Below are 20,791 nucleotides of genomic sequence, written 5' to 3'. Positions count from 1 at the left end.
ATGTTCTAAGTATAGGTGGATTCACAAGAGCTATAGAGTTATTGACAGTTTTACTATTCTCAATATTGTTAGTTACAATAAATCTTGACATTGACTTGATTGACTTCTGACTGAAATGTTGTGTAACATAGTATGTTGTAGTTCACGAGTAGAGATGTAAATTTTACCAAAAAAATTATGAAAGGGGTAAAACATAAAGTAACTGAGGGGGTTATATTTTACTGTAGTCTTTACTTTTACACAACCTCTAAAAATAATTCCTAACAAAGGATTTCCTAAACCTAAATTGCAAAACTCGATTCCAACATTGCTTCGCCAACATCAGTCTAAAAACGTGAAAACCAAATTTCACTAACGGTAAAATTTCCCAAGAGTTGTTAGTTAAAGTTTGTACGGTTTCAGGCACGGCTCGTTACGCGTCCATCAACGCCCATCTCGGCATCGAACAGTCGCGGCGGGACGACATGGAGTCTCTTGGCTACGTACTTATGTATTTCAATAGGTGAGTGGGTAGTTTTTAAGCGAGTTTTTCGTTTTACAGGGTGACGTCGAAAGTTTAGTCGCAAGAATCTTATAAGATTGAAAGAAATTATTGGAAGTATTTGGAAGATTTTGGAGATTTTGGCATTCAAAAAATCGTCAATCCATTGATTAACATCACACTATGCCTCAGGGTGTCCAAACAGAAATAATTCGTTGTTGCGCTTGTAAATTCCGCTAACTGATATGTTGAATTCTTAGGTATGACACCATATCGGTTACGTTTAATTTCATTTTTCAAAATTGTACACATGTCGGAATTTACAAGCGCAACAACGATCTTAAAGCTAATAATTTGGACAAAATAGGAATTTCTGAATAATAGCAAACTAACCAACCAACTAAAATACGAACTAAGTACGTACTTATTATGGGATCTCCTTTGGTTGATCTTGTAAGAACTTTCCATTCAGTCCAAACCGTTGATATTGATATTTATTGAAATCAAATTTTACAGCATTACAACTAACACCAATGCACTGTAAAATTAAGTAGTAAAATTAAATAAGTAATAATAAAGCGATTTAAGCTACCTATTGCATGTTTGATTCGTAAGAGTGTAAAAAATCTTTAAGAAGTTTATGAATTAAGTTTAACCATGTCAAAGTTACAACTGAAACTCATCACAACCAAGCAATATTGCAGTCTTAAGTCTGTGTTCCGATGTAAAACCGACATGTTTATGAATGAGTGATATAACATTACTCATGCAATACTTGAACTTGAGCCAACTTTGTTCAAACATATCGCTAGCCCAATATTACAGGGTTCTATGTTTCACTTTTATAGAACTGAAATTTGAACGTTGTCATAGTGTTATTGAGTCGAATTTCAACTATCTTGAAAATGTAACATAGAACCCTGTAATATTGATCCAGCGATATACACATGGCATAAGTTGTTTTGGACGCGCATCTTTCAACGCTTGTTTCTACTTTTTGTGAACGACATAGCATAGTAAGATTTACATAGTATAATAAGAATATGAAGAAAAAGAAAGAAAACAAATCTAGTTCCGGACGATACGAGTTTAGGTTATTTTGAATTGTACTTTTAAAATGCTATAGGTAATACAAATATGCCTGTTTTTATAAAATTACGATGACAAACGTATGAATAACTTGGCAAATTCCATAACCACGTGTATATAACCGTGTTTTTCATATGAAAACAATAGTGCTGTCAATATAAATACAAAGGGAATCACTCGCCATTTCACTATTCTTCAAATGTTTCCATCACCTTACCAGTGAGTCATGATCACGCGGTGACTCATCTATGCTATAGGATGTTGATACCGCGCCCCGTTAAGGACGACACAAAAAAACTTGTTCTATTTTCGATTTTCAACGCGTTTTTGAATGAACTGAGGCTGCGGCGCGTATCAAAGTTAGAATTTCCAAGAGATATGTTCAGTTAAATAGTCCAAAGTTGGACCGACTGTTTTTACGGAGTTTTAGGTAGCTTTAAAGAGTAGTATTTTTTTTAAAGTTGATGATTCAAGTACATACTTAAACACAGCTTAGAATGTACGTTACATTGTGGGTAAAGTTTACATTTATCACCTTTTTACAAAGGAAAGAAGTAAGGTACATACAAAGGTACATGTAAACATAATTATCTTTGACGTTAACTGTACGTAACGAACACTACCTACTATTAAAAGTTCCATAATCGAATCCTATTTTATCTCGAATTAAAGTGAAGTATCGAAGTGAAACTTTCAGATCCTAGATAGATTTCGTCAACATCGCGAATCTAAAAGTCATAATACCAAACTTCGCAACCACCAAGCATCGTCCATTCACTTGTGAAAACCGTGACTAAACCGAGCATTATTCTCAGTACGGTACGCACTAGACGGTTTTAGAGACACGATCCTACTCGATGTCGATTAACGATTAACATTGCGTTTAGGACGTAAGCGCCATGTGGTAAGGTGAAACGCCCACATGGCATGTACACTGATATGTTCATGTTAGATGTTGGTTACGATTACATAGTTACGGCAAATGTTAATATATATCTGGAATTAGAGAGTTTCACCAATATTCTTACTTTTTAGGTACAAAAAAGAACCTAAATCTGTGTATGACCCAAATTTAAGTATTTCTGTTATATTTCGAGTTATTAAATAAGAAATCTACACAGCAAGAATATACACAAAAATACACGGGCATTTTACTAACCAGGGTGTCTAGTTATGTGATCAAAATAATAACATATAAATTGTAATACGTCAAAATATGGTCAAAATGCAAATCGACCCGTAACATTTCACCTAAAAATGGCGTTTACGCTGTTTATTCCCAAAGCATAGGTACCGGATCGTAACAGTGTGACGTCGACCCACTTCTGACGTATTTATATAATGATACACGGAATTAATGCGCGCTACATCGACACGGCTCGATAAGCGATCGGAATAATTGCGATATCGTCGCCAACCTTCGACGACGCTCGATATCGTCTTTATTTCGTCTATACTGAAAATCGTAATTTAAGACCAGAAAAAATTAATGTTGCCACTTTTTATTTTACTAGCGTGTCTTGTTTTTATGTAAAAATAAGTAAATACAAGTACTAAATCGTAGGAGTAAAATTACCAATAAATAAATTATCTTAGCGTGTTTATTTATAAAAATAAATTTACTATTGAACAAACAAATTATTGCAGTGGCAACATTGTCTTACTTTTTTTGGTCTTGAATTACGTGTTTTAGTCTATGGAAGTATTTTTAAACGCTAAAGACGTCATTTTACATCCTCAACCCCCAACTCAAGTCGACGAGTAATTTTGTCCCCAGTGCAATGTCTTATTTAGTAAATGTCATATCTTCATAAAAAAGGCGTAAAATTAGATTTCTTGAATGTTTGCAACGTCAAGGCGCATCATCTTTGTTTGACATTAGCGTTTAGATGGATGAATTAAAAAAGACAAATTCTAATAGATTTCGGAAATAACGATTAAGTATTTACCTAAATAGTTGATGGAATTGACCTGCTCAAGTAGGCATTAAGACCAGAAGTAAACATTAAGCAAGATGTTTGTATAAACGCATGTAAAACGAGTTTAAAAATCAATAAAATATGGAGATAACATCGCTGGGTCAATAAAAATGCCGCTCGAGCGCCTCCGCCGACCTCATTTTTAAAACTTTTTTTCGGTAATCTAGTTCAAACTTTTGGAATACGTTTTGGAATAATACGGCTATGGTTACGGCTTATATCCCTTAAACTACAGGGGAAGCTTAATCACTTTGGATCTTTAATGTTAGTTCATTGATGAAAATCAAACCGGTTCTCTGGTTCCGATAGTTCTCGTAAACGGGTTTTGCCGACAAAAATAGAAACGTTTTGTTGTTTTCTACTTTTTTGAAAAGGCTAAAGAATACCTAAATGAAACTGCGAAATTGACAACATGAGACAACTCACGTTCACCTCACATCTTCCGTACTAATTTTGTATGGGAGCGCGACCGCTTCAGTCAGTTGTGTTCACGTTTATTGGCTCCTCTACACGATGGGCCAACGTCGGCCACTCCTAGGGACGCATTTATGGGTTAGAGCGAGCAAGTGATATTGCTATCTCATTCTACCGCATGGCTGCGTCCCTTGCAGTGGCCGGCGTTGGCCCATCGTGTAGACGAGCCAGATGACTTACGACCCTCATGACTCATGTAAATTAAAATGTCTACAGAAAGTTAGTTCTCAGGATAAAAAGGAGCCGTGGGCTGTCGTGGTATATAATGGTATAAGTTGTCTTGCATTTTACAAAACCGGACAAGTGCGAGTCTGACTCGCTCACTGAGGGTTCCGTACTTTTTAGTATTTGTTGTTATGGTGGCAACAGAAATACCTCATCATAGACCATCATCATTACCATACATGGTGTCATACAGACGGACGGACGGACGGACGGACAGTGGAGTTTCAGTAATAGGGTCCCGTTTTTACCCTTTGGGCACGGAACCCTAAAAATTGCATCAGATGTGTGGCGACCTCGCGCTCTTCGCATATTTAACGGTCTCCGTAGTAGTAATATCGTATATTAGGAGACGAATAAATACTTAAATATCCCAAATTATATATAAAATACATGTATTTACGAACAATTTTTCTAACATTGTCTTGTTCGACAGGGGTTCGCTGCCGTGGCAAGGCCTGAAAGCGATCACCAAGAAACAGAAGTACGAGCGAATCAGCGAGAAAAAGATGTCCACGCCCGTTGAGGTGCTTTGCAAGGTAAGATTATTTTATTTACCTTACATATACAGTAAAGGGCCAAAAAGAATGCACATCGGCAATCATCGCATTTCCGAATACAAACGAATGCTCATTTCCATGTACATCAATTATTAGGTTAGTCGTTTATCAGAATTTGAATTTAGAACTAAGTACTTTATTGTTGTTTTGTTTTGATTTCACGTGAAATATATAGAGCTGTAAAACACGATGTAACTATTTTTAATTATTGCTATATTCTTGTTAGGGAAAAATAATCTTCATAAATATATATTTTATATAAGATCGACAAAAAGTGTAATATTGTAATGACAAATTCCTAGGCCATCGGCCACAACACGGTTTAACCCTGTACCTTTAGTCGACTTATGCGACACCCCCAGGAAAGAAAAGGTTGGCGTTATTCTAATCGAACAACGCACGGGGAAAAATACGGAATTATAATAAAAACAAAATCATGTATATTCAATTCCTTCCATTTCACTATCTGTGCTCTCATTGAGGTCTGTGTCACTGCCACTATCAGCTGTATTTATTACTAGCCTATCCAATCTATCTATTCTGTCGTCCATAGCGTGTTGAATTCCTCGATATTCATTCTCGCATTTGATCGCATGATTACAAACCTTTTTCCACTCATCAGCCCCGATCATGTTTACTTTTTCAGTTAATAATGTCTTTATTGAACTTAAATTCATATCCACATTTCTCGCGGCTACATAGCCTTTTAGTTGAGACCATATATTTTCAATTGGATTAAAATCCCGATGGTACGGTGGCAATCGCAACACAGTGTGCCCATGTTCGGGTAGTATCTTGTCCACGGAAAACTCTGTAAATCTGTCCTTGTGCTGACATATAATATTATATATCTGGGGTTTTGTTAATTTATGATCAACTGGAATTTCGTGTCTTTGTAACCAATTGATCATTTCCGGTTTATTGGTGTTTGAGTTGGGGGGTCTTTCAACATATTTATTGTGATAGGGTGCGTTGTCGATAACCAGAACAGAATTACTAGGTATATTTGGAATTAATTGATTATTCAGCCACTTCTCGTAGTTGTCGTTATTCATTTCGTTGTGATAATCACCTTTAGTGTCCGTGGATTTATACGTTAAAAAGGCTCCTGGTACAAAGCCTTTTTCATTACCTGCGTGAACAATTATCAAACGTTGACCTTTTGAAATCGGTTTTTTTACTCCTATTTGCTTATCGTCACTCCAAGTTTTTCCTTTAGTGTGGGTTGTATGTATGTAGGACTCGTCCATATAGATAATATTTTTTCCTGCTTCGCGAAATTCGCGTATTTTGTCCAGATATTCAATTCGTTTGAGAGCTACATCTTGCTTTTCCATTAGCACTTTTCTGTTGTCTTTCATTTTAGTGAACTCAAATCCCATTTCATAAAGAATTTTTCTCAACGTCTTTACAGACCCATTATAATTAATAGCCTCAGATAATTTAGCTTTTAATGATTTTACTGTCGGCAGTTCTTTGTAACGCAGATGAAAATCGTACACCATTCTTCTAACAACATCATAATCAAAATCGTCCATATCTAAACGAAATTGTTTTTTTGGTCTCCCATTTTTTCGAGAGCTGGATTTTGTTCCACTGGAATGTGTATTATCAGTGCCAGTGCCGACGTCGTTTAATAAATTGTTCAAAGTTCTTCTTGAAATTCCAGTGGCATCTGCAACTCTCTGTTGAACCTTCTTAAAATAATTACTTACATTAACATCCTCATGTTTTTTAAATTGGTTGGCTTCAGATAAAAAATATTTATAAACATTGTGGATAATTTCGCGTGACTGGTAGAGTAACGGCTTACCTTTTTTCCCTATAGATGCCATAGTACAAATTTAATTTTATAGGGGTTTTAGCAGCTCTATATATATATTGACTTAGATAGGCAACTGCACTCTCTCGCATTTGAACCATGACTGACAAAACAAACGTCATGGTGTGTGCGACACAGATATCGCTATACGAAGTCGAAATTAGCCGATTGCCTCTTTCTAAAGCTCGATGTGCATTCTTTTTGGCCCTTTACTGTACTTCGTTTTCTTTAGCATTAGAAATAAGGTAAACAATCTTGATGGGTCTTTTAATTGAAAAACACATTTTAAAAATGAGTTACGGCAAATATGTAACAATTATGAATCTAATACGAATATTTATATTCTTCTGCTTTCATAAGTAATAGTTGTTGGTTTTTAAATAGCGTTTTTCAATTAAAAGACATGTCAAGATCGCTTACCTTCTTGCAAGTTCTTTCTAATGCTAAAAAAAAACGAACTATACATAATGACTAAGACAGGCTACAGACATTCACGTTTACAGCTAACCTGATTTCCATGGATTCTAAGATTGAATTAAGGGGAATTATGGGAAAAAGCATAGTACAGTTAACAATGTAAGCAAAAATACGAATTTTTGCATTCAATTTTAGCTTGGGCTCTGTTGACACAGTCAATCACTCGGTAAGGTTTGTAATAAAAATAATACCTACTTAAAACACCAAAGGATGTTATAAACTTCATATAGATTTATGGTCGTCTTCACTATTCTGCCCTGCTAAGCCGAAAAGCGCTATCTCAAAAACAAATGATTATGAAAATTGAATTCTCAGTTATAGAAATTAAAGTATAAGTTCGCGATGAATTTTCTTTTGAGATAGCGCTTTTTGGCTTAGCAGGGCAGTATTTTCCTGTTAGGTACTGCATAAATCTAGATAAGGCACTTTCTTAAAGATAAGATATAGAATATAGATAACTAGAAACCTCGTAATAACTGAACCAATGCTTTTTATTTGAGTTTCTGTTTTAAATAAACATTCAAAGGGTACCTTGAGTTAATATATTTTTATAAGGCGTAAAGACTACACTGGAGATAACCTTTCGGAAACAATTGGCAAAGCTATCTTCACAACACAATCAATTTGAAGACGCGAATGTATGTATTTGGCTCGCCCAAGGTCGGCCGTTATGCGACGAGGTTTCGCAGTACCGCAAGTGTTGAATTTGCTTTATCTATCGTCACAGAATAAATAATAGTACTAGGTACAGAAGACTCACTCTCTGACATAACGCGTCTGTCACGATCAGCACAGATGTGGCCGCTAGGTGGCGACAGCACCTCGCACGGCTTATGGCAAACCCCAAAATTGGGGTCGAACGGATGGACTTTTAGCTACCTGTAGCAAAGCGACGAAATCGCGGAGTGAGCCACGCCTGCTATCGTGAAAGGTCTTTCTTAGCGACAATTAGTTTTGTTCTGATAAAATAGGATTAAATCAGCGGTCGGCAATCTTTTAGCAGCCAAGGGTCACATAGTAGTTAACGAAGTTGACGCGGTCCGCACTTTGGTAATATTTATGACTTTATCAGACATTGCCGTTTGTCAATTTTACATACAAAATAGCCAGGGAGCCTCGCGGGCTGTTGCCGACCGCTGGATTGAATAATTGACTCGAACGTTTTTAAATGACTTAAATAAAGTAAGTACATATATCTAGAGGATTAGGATAACAAAAATATTGCTTCGTTATGATTCGATTATAATAATGCGCGTTTTTTTGGATTAGAAAGGACACCGCAAAAGTGAGCTTGTGGTTTGAAAAAGAAGGTATAAAATGCAGTAAAGTATGGAAGTAAACAATCGTGCTAGTTAAAATATTTCAATTATACACCGAATAAAGTAGCCGAAAATATCACTGCTTAAGCACGTGATATTTTTAGCGAGAACACGAAGTATAAAAATATCCTTAATAGCGCATGCTTCATATGGTACTTAGTTGTTTGACGTGTCATAACAGAAGCTTTTAACGAGACCTGGCCGCGTAGCCAAGATGCCAATCGCTAACGCTCCGTAGCGATCGAAACGCAACTGTCACTGTCACACTAATGGGGAAGAGTGATAGAGATACATAATGCTTTTCGTTGTCGAAGCGATAGCGATTGTAACCTTGGCTAGGGGGCCAGTGGTTAGACGTAACCATATAGCGCAAATTACGTGCGGAAGTGGCTGTCATGACTTTAGGCCATTACCATTACACAAAACCGCGATCGGACGTAAAAAAACAATCCAGATCTAAAGCGGCTTTCATTAAAAAATGTCGGGTTGCTTTTTACGATTGTGAGTCATTATGTGACGTCATTGTCTTACCCTAGAAAGGATACATTGCCTTTGTAATGGATAATCACGCTGTGAAATTTGAAAGTAAGCCACATATAGTGCGTCAAGCAAATCTTGTCAGTAGCAATGTAAAGCAAACTAAAGTAGGGCAACACTCAAAGAGTAGTATTGCGCTAAGAAAAGCAGCAATGTACAATAATGTACATCGAAACAAAACTTTTTCCGCTGAGCGCGCCTTGTCACGTACGTCAATTCAAATTGTCACTCGCGGATTCTCTATTGAAAATGTTTGAAATTGTTATTAATACGTATGGACGGACAATTTAAAAGCAGTGTGTGATGTTGATAAAAATGATTAACTAATTTGAAGATCTCAAAATAAAATTGTAAGTGGACTATGCCGTTAAACAAGAATGTATGAATAAAATCATTGCTTCAGCAGGTAGATGTCATACTGGATTTTCATATTTTATTAGATTTCTCAGTTGGCACTGTAGGCATTGTAGGTACCTTAGCTTTAATTAAGCACAGTCTTATTTAATATATTGGTATTTAATGGTGACACAGCAGAAATATCTCTTGAAATAGAATCGATTCAGAATGTAAACATTGTAAACCATTTGTAAACAAACAAGATGATGGCTGTCATTCGCGATCCACATTTCACAGATAAAACACAGATGACACACGATTTTCGAATTATTAGATCACAGTGTTGCTAACCCGCGATTTTTCAAATTTGCCGCCGTTTGCTACTGACAAGATTTGCTTGACCCAGTATAATTGAAATAGCTATTCTCCTTAAAATACAGTCACGAGCAATGGAAACGTCTTTGTATGAAACTTTACATACAAAATGAAACGTATTTGTTAATAATTTACGCAGGATAACATTTTGCGTCAAAGATATCTTAAGTTATCCACAACTCCACTGTTATATGACACGTTTTATCAAGGTTATTGTAACGCAATATAGCTAAGCGATGACTAGGTATATTAAACTTGCTGAAACTTCTAAGAACTCAATTATAAAAATAATAATTTATATATTCGAGCACCATTCAATAATAAATTGAGGATAAACGAAAATGCCTTAACAACGACACTGCGTCGTTTAAAAGAAAAACCGGGCAAGTGCGAGTCAGACTCGCGCACGAAGGGTTTACCATAATGCAAAAAAAAAAAAAAAGCAAAAAGAAAACGGTCACCCATTCAAGTACTGACCCCTCCCGACGTTGCTTAACTTTGGTCAAAAATCACGTTTGTTGTATGGGAGCCCCATTTAAATCTTTATTTTATTCTGTTTTTAGTATTTGTTGTTACAGCGGCAACAAAAATACATCATCTGTGAAAATTTCAACTGTCTAGCTATCACGGTTCGTGAGATACAGCCTGGTGACAGACGGACGGACGGACGGACGGACAGCGAAGTCTTAGTAATAGGGTCCCGTTTTACCCTTTGGGTACGGAACCCTAAAAATATGTCTAAACATAGAGTAAAAAATAGTTTGTTTCCAAGCCGGTTGAAATAATTAATAATCTGTGGGTGTATAACTCCACGTAATAAATACTGTTGAATGTTACCTATCTAAATGGATTGATTATTTAGGCCGTTTTAACACATTCAGTGCCGAAAACCCGACTATCGTGGTACCACTGCTTTATACCGGGTGTGGCCTGTAACATGAGCAAAAAATTAAACTGTATGCTGCACTCCTCATACTGACCAACATTTGTTCAGCGACTTTTAAAAATAACTTGTGGTTTGATTTTTAATACACTTTAAAGTTTATTCTGAGACGCAATGTATTGCGAATTGTGTTATGTTTAAGGCGTGACAAGCAACGTCAATCACAATGATATGGCGTGGCGATGGGCGTCCATTGAAGATAATATTTATTTTGTATGAAACATATGGAGTCTAAATACTTCATAAGTTTTAAAAGTTGTTGAACAAAAGTGTCACCGTTTGAGGAGTACAATCTATGTTTTAATTATTTGCTCGTGTTACAGGTCACACCCGGTATGACGATTGTTGTGGCCTGGCTCGAGCGTCTTGTTTGGCTGGGTGGCAATGAATGTGTACCAAACTATATGTTTGTTGTAACGTATACAGCACCCTTGTTACCATAAATGTGACGTGTCATTTGTTTCCAGGGATTCCCGGCCGAGTTTGCGATGTATCTAAATTACTGCCGCGGCCTGACCTTCGACGAGTCGCCCGACTACATGTATCTCAGACAGGTGTGTACACTACAATTACTGCCACAGCTGTACGGTGTTCATTTCATTCGTAAACAGTGCGTGTACTGTGTACAAGTACATCCTTGGACGCATTTATATAAAGTTAGTTACAATTTTATCATTCTAAAGGGGTGGGTGATTTCTTGTTGCTATTCCGGCCCATCAGCCAGGAGATAATAGTAGCATAGTTTGTTAGAAGAACTGCTGTACCATGTTCTACAAACGCGCTTAGTAGATGTCCCATTATGGAAAGGCCTTATAACTACCGAAATATTCAAGTTTGGTTCATTTAAATACGAAAAAACTAACATTTTAAGAGTGACTCAGGAGACCGTAACCATGGCAAGTAATAGTGAGAAGAAAAAGTTGATTCACCCGGGTAACACTGGCCAAAACATTGGTGTTTAGCCAAGCGCGTGAACGCCGTTTTGAACCTGTAACTTGTAGCTTTATAAGGCCGTGGGGCTCATTTTACGAACAAGCGAATACCTCTTTGAATGAAATGGTGTTTAAGACATTTTCGCTATAGTAGTTTGAGTTTCTTGCTACACTTTATTTGTTTTCCAGATACTAAAAGTTATAGTTCGATTAACTAGTTTTCTACTTCATCCATTTTTTGTAACTACAGTGGATTTCATTTATTACGACCTTGGTTGTAGCGACCATTCGGCTATAGCGACGTAAAATCCAAGTCCCATGAATTTAAAGCATATTTTAGTACAAGATTCATGTGGATATAGCGACTTCGGGTGTAGCGCCGAATTCGGGTTTAGCGACGGTTTTTAATGAACCATTTGTAACAAGTTCTTAGAAATCCCATGCAGATATTGCGACCGGAGTCGGTCGTCAAAGGACAATAGAGCTTTACTTTCTTATCTTTTGTTTACATCGACAGATGGTCAGCAAATGTGGTGACCTTTTGTTTATCGGTAGATTTTAACTACCTACCTATTTAGATTCACTCGTTCGAAACTACAGACAGCAACACTCCTAACTGTACATCGGTGGACCTTATTACAAAAGGCATAAGGTCCACGGATGCACAGTTAACAGTGTGAACGATGTTACTAACGTTTCGGATTTAAATCTATATAATATGTCTTTATCTTTTTACCTTTGCCTATAACGACTTCCGGATATAACGACGAATTTTCGGTGGTCCCTTCATCGTCGTTATATCCGAAATCCACTGTATTTTGTTGTAATGTATGTAAAATGATAGGTCCGTAAAATTGGAACGTAAATTTTTTTGCAACACAAAGTTGTTCTAACATGTTGGATCTTGCATTTAAACGGTCGCGCGGCGGTGCCGTTTACCGGTCTTCTGAAACCGGTATTGGTAAACTGTGATGCACGTTAAATGAACAAGTCTCTACATGTTTACGTGACTGCCTAATGGAGCCGTTAAAAAACCACCACCGATATTTTTGAATTCTGCAAATTACCTCACTATTATTCCTATACATATGAAGATTTAGCGTATTTCTGAATTTATTCACCTTTCGGATAGCACGTAAACTGTTTGAAAACGTAACCCCATTAAAATTTCCTAAAAGTAGTTTAGGAAAACCTAACACAAACATATTCGGTATTCCTATGTTACATGCATACATAGGCTGCTAAAATTATAACATTAGTGACGTTTTCAACTAAATGTTACCACATTTTAGGTTGTCCATAAGGTTGATTTAAAATTGGAGCTCTATGGAAATAGCGCCTTATTATACATTTATAACCCTTCCTATATTCAGGTAAAAAAACAGCTGTTTATAAAGTTTATTTGTTTGCAAACTGTTTTTACGCCGAAACGTTACCTTACCTAATCGAAACCCGCTTGCCCAAAACAACAGCCCATTTTAGCCGCGGCCCGCTCGCTATTTTTAGTTTCGGTGATAGTTCGGTCGAATATGGACATGCTATTTTTATAAGCTCTCTATTTGACCTGAATGTATCTATGGTGTTTGCTACCAGATGTTTTATATTGATTATTTTAAAAACTAGGACACAGACAGATTGAAAATGGATTAATACATGAATTAGGGGATATACTTTGGGTTGTAATTTAGGCCAGTTGGCATTATTGTCGTTTATTATCAACTGTATATTAAGACCATCGATCGCTAGGAAACTAGAATATGTAGAAATTTTCGATAAGCTACACACTAGAAGAACATCGCGGCGCCGGCGATAACTCTTAAAGTGGTTAAGGACGATGTGTAATGAACTTTCGTGGACGTCAACTGCCGCTCCGTTGGTGGGTTGAGCAACCCAAACACGTAAAATAGCGACCGCTTCAGGTTGACGCCCTGTTGAGTTCTAGGTTGGAGTAAGGGTTTTTAAAATATCAAGTGTGTAGTATGCAATTTAATAGTGATCAGTGATTTAATAGTAAAGTTATCGGCGTAAAATTTTACATATTAAATTACATCTCGCGCTCTTCTTAAACGCTTTGTATAGGGTATTTGACTATATTTAAAATAAATTATTTTACACCATGCATGAAATAAACCATCAGATGATTAATACAGAAACGTAGACAGCAGTTATTTTTAGACACAATTTATATTTTAAAACCCGTATAAAACTATCATCATCTCAGCCATAAGACGTCCACTGCTGAACATAGGCCTCCCCCTTTTGGGGGGATGAATGCCATAATCGCCACGCTTGGCAGGCGGGTTGGCGATCGTAGTCGAGTACACCGAATTTGGGGGACGCTGCTGCCCGTCCACCGGTGGTTTAAGGACACCACCCGGGTCCAATACTACGGGTATAAAACTATGAAGAGTAGATAATTTATTTGTGACGTCACAAATGTTTCATATAAATTCCATAATAGCATTATCGTTTTGACAGTTCGAAAAAAGTAACCGATTTGACTAGTAGTCATATACCTTATGGTAGTGTATAATAAATGTGTGTGTGTATTTCCAGTTGTTCCGCATCCTGTTCCGCACGATGAACTACCAGTACGACTACACGTTCGACTGGACGATCCTGCGCCAGCGCAAGCAGCACATGGAGGCGGGCGCCGCGCCGCCCGACCGCCGCTCGCCCTCCGTGCAGCGCCGCGCGCAGCAGCAGCCGCCGCAGCCGCCGCCCAACAACGAGGTACGCCACAAGACACACGCCACACCAGCCACACTAATACCTAGGAGATAACAACTGCGAGACAGGGCTCCCACACATATCGGCCCTAATGTGAAAAACTTCGTATCTTGTCCTGTCAATTAAAAGAAAAATGTGGTTTATAAGTATGGGATGCATAGAGTTCCTGCCTTTTAACTTTGAGCAGTAGTGGGAGATGCGAGATTTTTTCAAAGTAGTGCCGATATGTCGACGCGGAATCGGTAAACTCTGATAGGAAGAAGCTTTATGTCAATCTCTTCTTCTTCTTCTTCCTCGCGTTATCCCGGCATTTCGCCACGGCTCATAAGAGCCTGGGGTCCGCTTGGCAACTAATCCCATGATTTGACGTAGGCACTAGTTTTTACGAAAGCGACTGCCATCTGACCTTCCAACCCAGAGGGTAAACTAGGCCGTTTTTCAATTAAAAGACATGCCAAAATCGCTTACCTTCTTTCAAGTTCTTTCTAATGCTAAAAAAAACGAACTATAGGCCACCAGCGCTTTTTTCAAAGAAGCTTTATGTCAATAAGAGCGAAAAAGTCCTCGTTCGGCTCGGCTCGCATCGGCCGGAGCTGCCGACTAGTCGACGGCTTTTATTGCGCGGACATAAAGCTTTTACCGAATGCGCGTCGATATATCTGGGGAAACAACACGCCTTGCTCTTCTGTTGGTCACAAACGTCAAATGTGCACGCTGATAGTTCGGATGTGGCTCTTCCCGCGTTCAACATGTGTATAACACATACCATACAGAAAGCAATTTCCTCGCGTTTCGGCTCCCTTTGTGTGAACCCGCCTAGTTATTCCTACTCATTGAAAATGAATACTCAGGTTTTGTAACTTCATCAGCTTTATACCAATGATCCCAATAGCCGCCTCTGCCTTTCCTTCCCTACCTGTTCTAGTTAATCCTATCTTACAGGCAGATATGAACAAAATAGGAATATAAAGTAATAACTGTCAAAATTCTGATCAGATTAACACCATCGTTGCAAAACGTAGTTGAAGCAAAACAAAATGATGAACACAAACCATTCACAGACCGCGAGCGCGGCTGCCCGGAGACGGCTGGGTGGGAGGTTTTCTCCTACCACGCCTGACCGCGGCAGCTGACTCGCGCCATGGTTCACTATATGGCTCTGATTGTTTTGCTTTAATTCAGTATTAGATATCATGCCATAGTTGGGTCAAAGACATGTCTGAAAAAGTTTACTCCAATAAAATTACCGACTGTGGTACATAATATGTACAAACAGCAACACTCCTAACTGTACATCAGTGGACCATGTAACAAAAGGCATAAGGTCCACCGATGTACAGTTAGGAGTGTTGCTGTTTGTACATATTATGTACCACAGTCGGTAATTTTATTGGAGTAAACTTTATAACAGTATGGGCGATGGTATATCACATCACAATATTTGATTTGAGTCTCAAGTACTAAAAAATTTATTCTGCCTATAAAGAAACAACGTTAAAATTAGCTTTTATTTTCATAATTTTACGATCCCTATAGGGAAGACTCGAAAGCATAAAATTAAAATGTGGATGACCCAGTTGCTTCAGTGGAGATGATACAGTCAATAAATCCTACTGACACAAACTTCCCTTCCTATTCCCTTTCCCTAGGTAAAGTCAGTGAACGCCAACGAAGCTTCGAAGCAAGCGCTCAAGCAGTCCATCAGTCAAGTCAAGAAAAAAGCCACACCAATATCCTAAACATTCCCAACATCCCTGAATATCACTATGGAGATGCTACCGCCATCTTAGATTATACGCAACAAATTCTAGTTTCTTGGCGACATATAGTATTGGGTTTACTAGGGAAATTGATTTTTGGTATGCTATTTAGGTCTGTTTTATACTCGCTACGTTTTATTCGACAAAAAATCCAATAAAAAATTAGATTTGTTTGTATGTGTTAAACAAATAAGGGCGTTTGGTTAGGTTCCTGATCGAGTACCATGCAGCAACCAGCACCATGAGTGTGCAGGTACCATGGGAGCAACGAAACACAATGGAGGAAAAGATTTGGTCTGTACTAATGTAGCCACCCATTGATTGCCTCCTTAAAGCTTATTCAAAGGCAGACGAGACGCGTCTGTATCATGTCCTTTTCCTCCTTACATGAAAATTAAACGTAGGTTATTTCTATTCTATATTCAGGTCATAGACAATTTCTGAAAAAAAAAACGCATTTAACTGATTTGCAAGACCGAAGTGATCCCATAAGTGTTCCGTGAACAAAGTTTTGTACGGAACACTAAAAACTGTCCTTCCCCAGGATTCAAACTAGTCACAGTTACTTTGGTATTTATAATTTTCGTGGAAATAGGGATTTTTGTAGGTTTAACCGAAATCTTTAGGCTCGTTTATTGTAACAAGATTTTATTACTATTGGTCTATAACGGTATTCGGTCAGGAAGCTACCAACCGTTGATTTTAAATAATTTAAATGAGCTACCGGCTATAGCTTTGTACGATACTGTGATCGGAAGCGTGTATGTTTGTATGTGTGCGTATCTGTTGTAAATTTTTACTTTATAAGTTATAGAGAAATATTGAATATACGTTCATTTTACTCAATTGTAATGTATACTTATTAATTATAAATATAATTAGTTAATTTTCAAAAACTAACAGAGTTCTATTTCGTTTTAGGCGTTTTTTGACACTATTTATTTACTAATGTAATGACAATGAAGTGTCTAGATCTAGAAAAATTGAATAAATTACAAAATGAGTGCCGATTTGCTCTTAAAAAATATAGTTTTTTGTGAATTAAGGCGCATCTATACGACGAAACGTCGGCATGTGAATTGTGTATAAATTAATTAAAAATATGCAAATGATAACCGCTTTTCCTTGCATTGATAATTAGTAAGGGTATGAGCCAAAGTGAATGCAGGTAAATAGTTTACCTATGATAATGTTACGTAACATAGCACTCAGAGTACAAGTACATATGTAGGTATGTAATTAAATTACTGCGTAGTTTGTGACTCATATTTGTCGCGAAGGGTATTTGAGTATTTAATTTTAGATTATGAGATTACACACATGAACATGTTTTTTTACTGGTCGATAGCGTCTATCTGAGATGGTTACATATAGGTCATAATCATAAGAGATTCATTAATTTAATCTATCGAGTATTTTATTTTTGAGTCTTATTATTTGTTTCACGTGTATTTACCTTAATAAAAGTACATAATTATTTTCGTTTAGCACACATCGTTCAAGCCTTAGTTAAATTAGAACTTTGTAGATTTAATTTTTTCTATATCTATGATATTATGTATCAAAGCTGTTTGTTGTTTCACTAACATTTCGTTTTCTTTTGCAGTGAAAGAGATTACGACGTTCGACAGCCACGGGCGGTCCGGCGAAAAAGAGAACGCGATAGCATTCGCGTGCGTGTGGGTGTGTGACTGTGTGTTTGTGTGTGTGACCGTGCGACGCGCGTCGTGTCGAGCGTCAACAGCGTCCAGCGTCAAGCGTAACGTCGAGCGTCTAATCTACCGGCAAACGTCGGCGGCTTTATTATATTACAAGAGGCCTTTGTTTAAAACACTGTCTCTCCGTCATCGGGCGGATTTGTTTTATTTTACGATTATTATAAACGTATTAAACTTCGGTGACTAACTTTAGACGTGTAGACTAGCGGACAAATCCAATCTAATAGAAAATACGTAACAACCGTTATGATTTTCAGTCGTTATTGTGCATTGGGTTTGATCGCCAGCGGGTATGATGTAATATAGCTCCGAAATGTTCGGTTCGTATTAAGAATTTAAGATCCATGAATCATTGGAATGCATTTTTCGAAAGAATAAAACTATGTAAGATGTAAAGTAACATGTAACGCCGGGCAGGCGTCGGGTAGACAGTTAATCGCTCTCAATATTTAGTTAGTTTCGATGTTAGTTTCTTTTTCTAATTAGCTAGTGTTTACATTGAATTTATTGTATAATTACTGACTGGCGATGTATTTCAGCAATACTCTGTACATATACACGATTGTTGAGATACGGCGGCAGAAAAGACGATATTGGCTAAAAATGTTCATTAAAAATTTAATGATTACTAATTATAAATAGGATTCTGTATTGAAATAAAAAAAAATGTAAAAGATTCGAAAAAAATATACTTAGAATAAGTAACTGATCGAATTCTTGTAGCTGCGCGCGCGGTGTACCCGCCCGGCGAAACTTCACATTGTAAATATGAAACGACCGCGCGCGAAGCTCCGGAAAAAGAATTGGTACATTGCGTATCGTATATTTTAAAGCGAGATAAAAAAAATTGTAAATATAAGACAGTGTTCATTTTAACTGTTATTTTTTTAAGAACACGCTAACATTTTTGAACTGACGATGTTTCGTGACACTGACGCGACAGCCGGAGATGATATTTTTATATTGAACCAACCCGATAGCACTCGACCCGCAGCCATGCTTCCATAGTAACCTAACTTGTGTCACGAGACGTCGAGTATCGTAAGTTACAGTAAGAGGATGTATGTAATATAATATAAGAGATCTTGAGTGGTTATGAGTAGGGGGGTCTACTGGGGACGGGAAGGGCCTCGCCTTTTTTGACTATGGAATTTGTGACTCTACGCCTCGTGATAAAATGGATCTCAATATTCCTTTTTTATATTAACTTGCGATGGTAATCGTCAATAGTTTACCGGCCTAGGCGCTTCCCGTCCCCAGTGGACTGAGTTTACTCAGTGTACTGCACTTTTAACTATAAATAAAATTAATGAATAAAAAAATAAACGAGTAATTTAATTTGTATTTCTTGACTTTGGTTTACCTCTACGTACCCTACGTCTGTATCGAACAACCTCAAAATATGCACTATCTATACACCGTGTTTTTATTGAATTCCGTTAACTTCGGGGTATGGTTAAGTACGTTTAAGAGAAGTATGGCATAGTTAATTCTCAAAAAAGAACATTATTTTTGCTTTTTATTTAAAACAATTAAGTTTAAAAAGTAATTAAATATAGCACATAGCGTTTTGTAACACGGGCATTACATTTAACTCAACCAAACAATTGAAATCTGACATATCAATGACATTTCGAACATCGATCGACCGAGATCACAAGTTTAGTAGCAAATGTATGAACTCATTCTAAACACTAATCAATACATATTGATTGGTTTACATATGTAAACCGACCCTAAGGCAAGTGTACACGTTTATAGAGGCCTTATAGGAATAACATAAATTATCTCCGAAATGGAGATAATTAGAATATTGGTGTCTTTGAGAAAGTTATTTGATTTAAGCTCAGGAATGCACCTTTGAAATTAACGGAAATAAAAAAAACACGGTGTATAATGATAATGCCAATGATGGATATTGTTCAGTGATAACTGATAACTAGGTATTTTACCCTATACACGTTAGGATAAGGCGCTTAGCACACTGGATACGATTCGCACGTTCCGATGTGCGGGCGGGATGTCGCTTTAATACGTGCATAGCGTTGTCTCGCTCAAACACTGGAGCTCTGCTTTAGGTTAGTATGCGGTAAGAAAAACATCGATACACATTTTACACTTTATTTAACATCATTCTTTATAACAATAATTTCACGTAAGCCCGTCGGGCACAGAATGAACACCTAGTCTAACGGCAACATACAAAAACATCGATTCAGAACAGTTACAACGAATTGGGGTACAGGATAATACTGAATAGTTAAAACATTGCTCATCTGAAAGTGCAAAGGCTCATCACTGGCACAGAATAAATAATAGTACTAGGTACAGAAGATTCACTCTTACAAAACGCGTCTGTTACGATCAGGACAGATACGGCCGCTAGGTGGCGACAGCGCGGCTTATGGCTAGCCACCAAAATTGGTGTGGAACGGATGTACTTGTAGCTACCTGTAGCAAAGTCTCTCGATGGCTCAGACGGCGGATTTATCAGTACCGCCACTTGACACTAGACGTCAAAGAGTGTCGCGACAAATGAAAAAATTCACAACTAACATTACAAGCGCAAGGAGTTGAAAAATAAGAGTTCCGATAGAGACCCGCCCTTAATTAAGAATAAGAATAATTCGAATTGATTATTTAGCGAGTCCTTTGCACTTTCAGTTCAAATAAGTACCTATAATAACAAGTGTAAAGATAACAAATGAATTTGAAACCATTTTTAATTTCAATGATATAAAGTCAATTTTCATTGAAACGAAACTATAGCCAGTCAAACAAGTTGTCAGTAGAAAAAGGCACGATAATGAAATTTTCTTGGGACGATAACTCTTTAAATTTGCCGCTCTTTTCTACTGACGGAAATGGCCTGACAGAGTATAGTCAATGTAAGGGTGAGTTGAAAAGCAACGCTAAATACTATTTGACGCGAGACGAACAATAAACATTTGAAAGGACAGGTGATTGATAAAGCTGTTAGGCACATTTATATTAATCTCATGTTAATACAATATTGGCTATGTGCGTGACTGTGGCC

General features: G+C 37.3%; 1 protein-coding gene across 4 annotated transcripts in view; it reads left to right on the top strand.

The window, feature by feature from the left end:
* The window catches only part of LOC134675196 (casein kinase I-like), a 31,725-nt gene extending 12,627 nt beyond the window's left edge, over positions 1–19,098 (top strand). For 3 of the 4 annotated variants that reach the window (XM_063533403.1, XM_063533404.1, XM_063533402.1), the window contains exons 5-9: positions 403–502; positions 4,682–4,784; positions 11,082–11,168; positions 14,103–14,279; positions 15,926–17,151. In XM_063533403.1, coding sequence (XP_063389473.1) covers positions 403–502; positions 4,682–4,784; positions 11,082–11,168; positions 14,103–14,279; positions 15,926–16,015 — 557 coding nt within the window. In that variant the 3' untranslated portion in view covers positions 16,016–17,151. Of the gene's footprint in view, positions 1–402; positions 503–4,681; positions 4,785–11,081; positions 11,169–14,102; positions 14,280–15,925; positions 17,152–17,642 lie in introns of those variants that run through there. The other variant, XM_063533405.1, reaches the window with a different exon arrangement.
* The last annotated feature ends 1,693 nt before the right edge of the window (positions 19,099–20,791 follow it).

Source organism: Cydia fagiglandana, chromosome 21 (genome assembly GCF_963556715.1).
Source record: "Cydia fagiglandana chromosome 21, ilCydFagi1.1, whole genome shotgun sequence".
Lineage (NCBI taxonomy): Eukaryota > Metazoa > Arthropoda > Insecta > Lepidoptera > Tortricidae > Cydia > Cydia fagiglandana.
The sequence above is the reverse complement of the archived record's forward strand: the minus strand, read 5'-3'. Positions and strand labels throughout refer to the sequence as shown.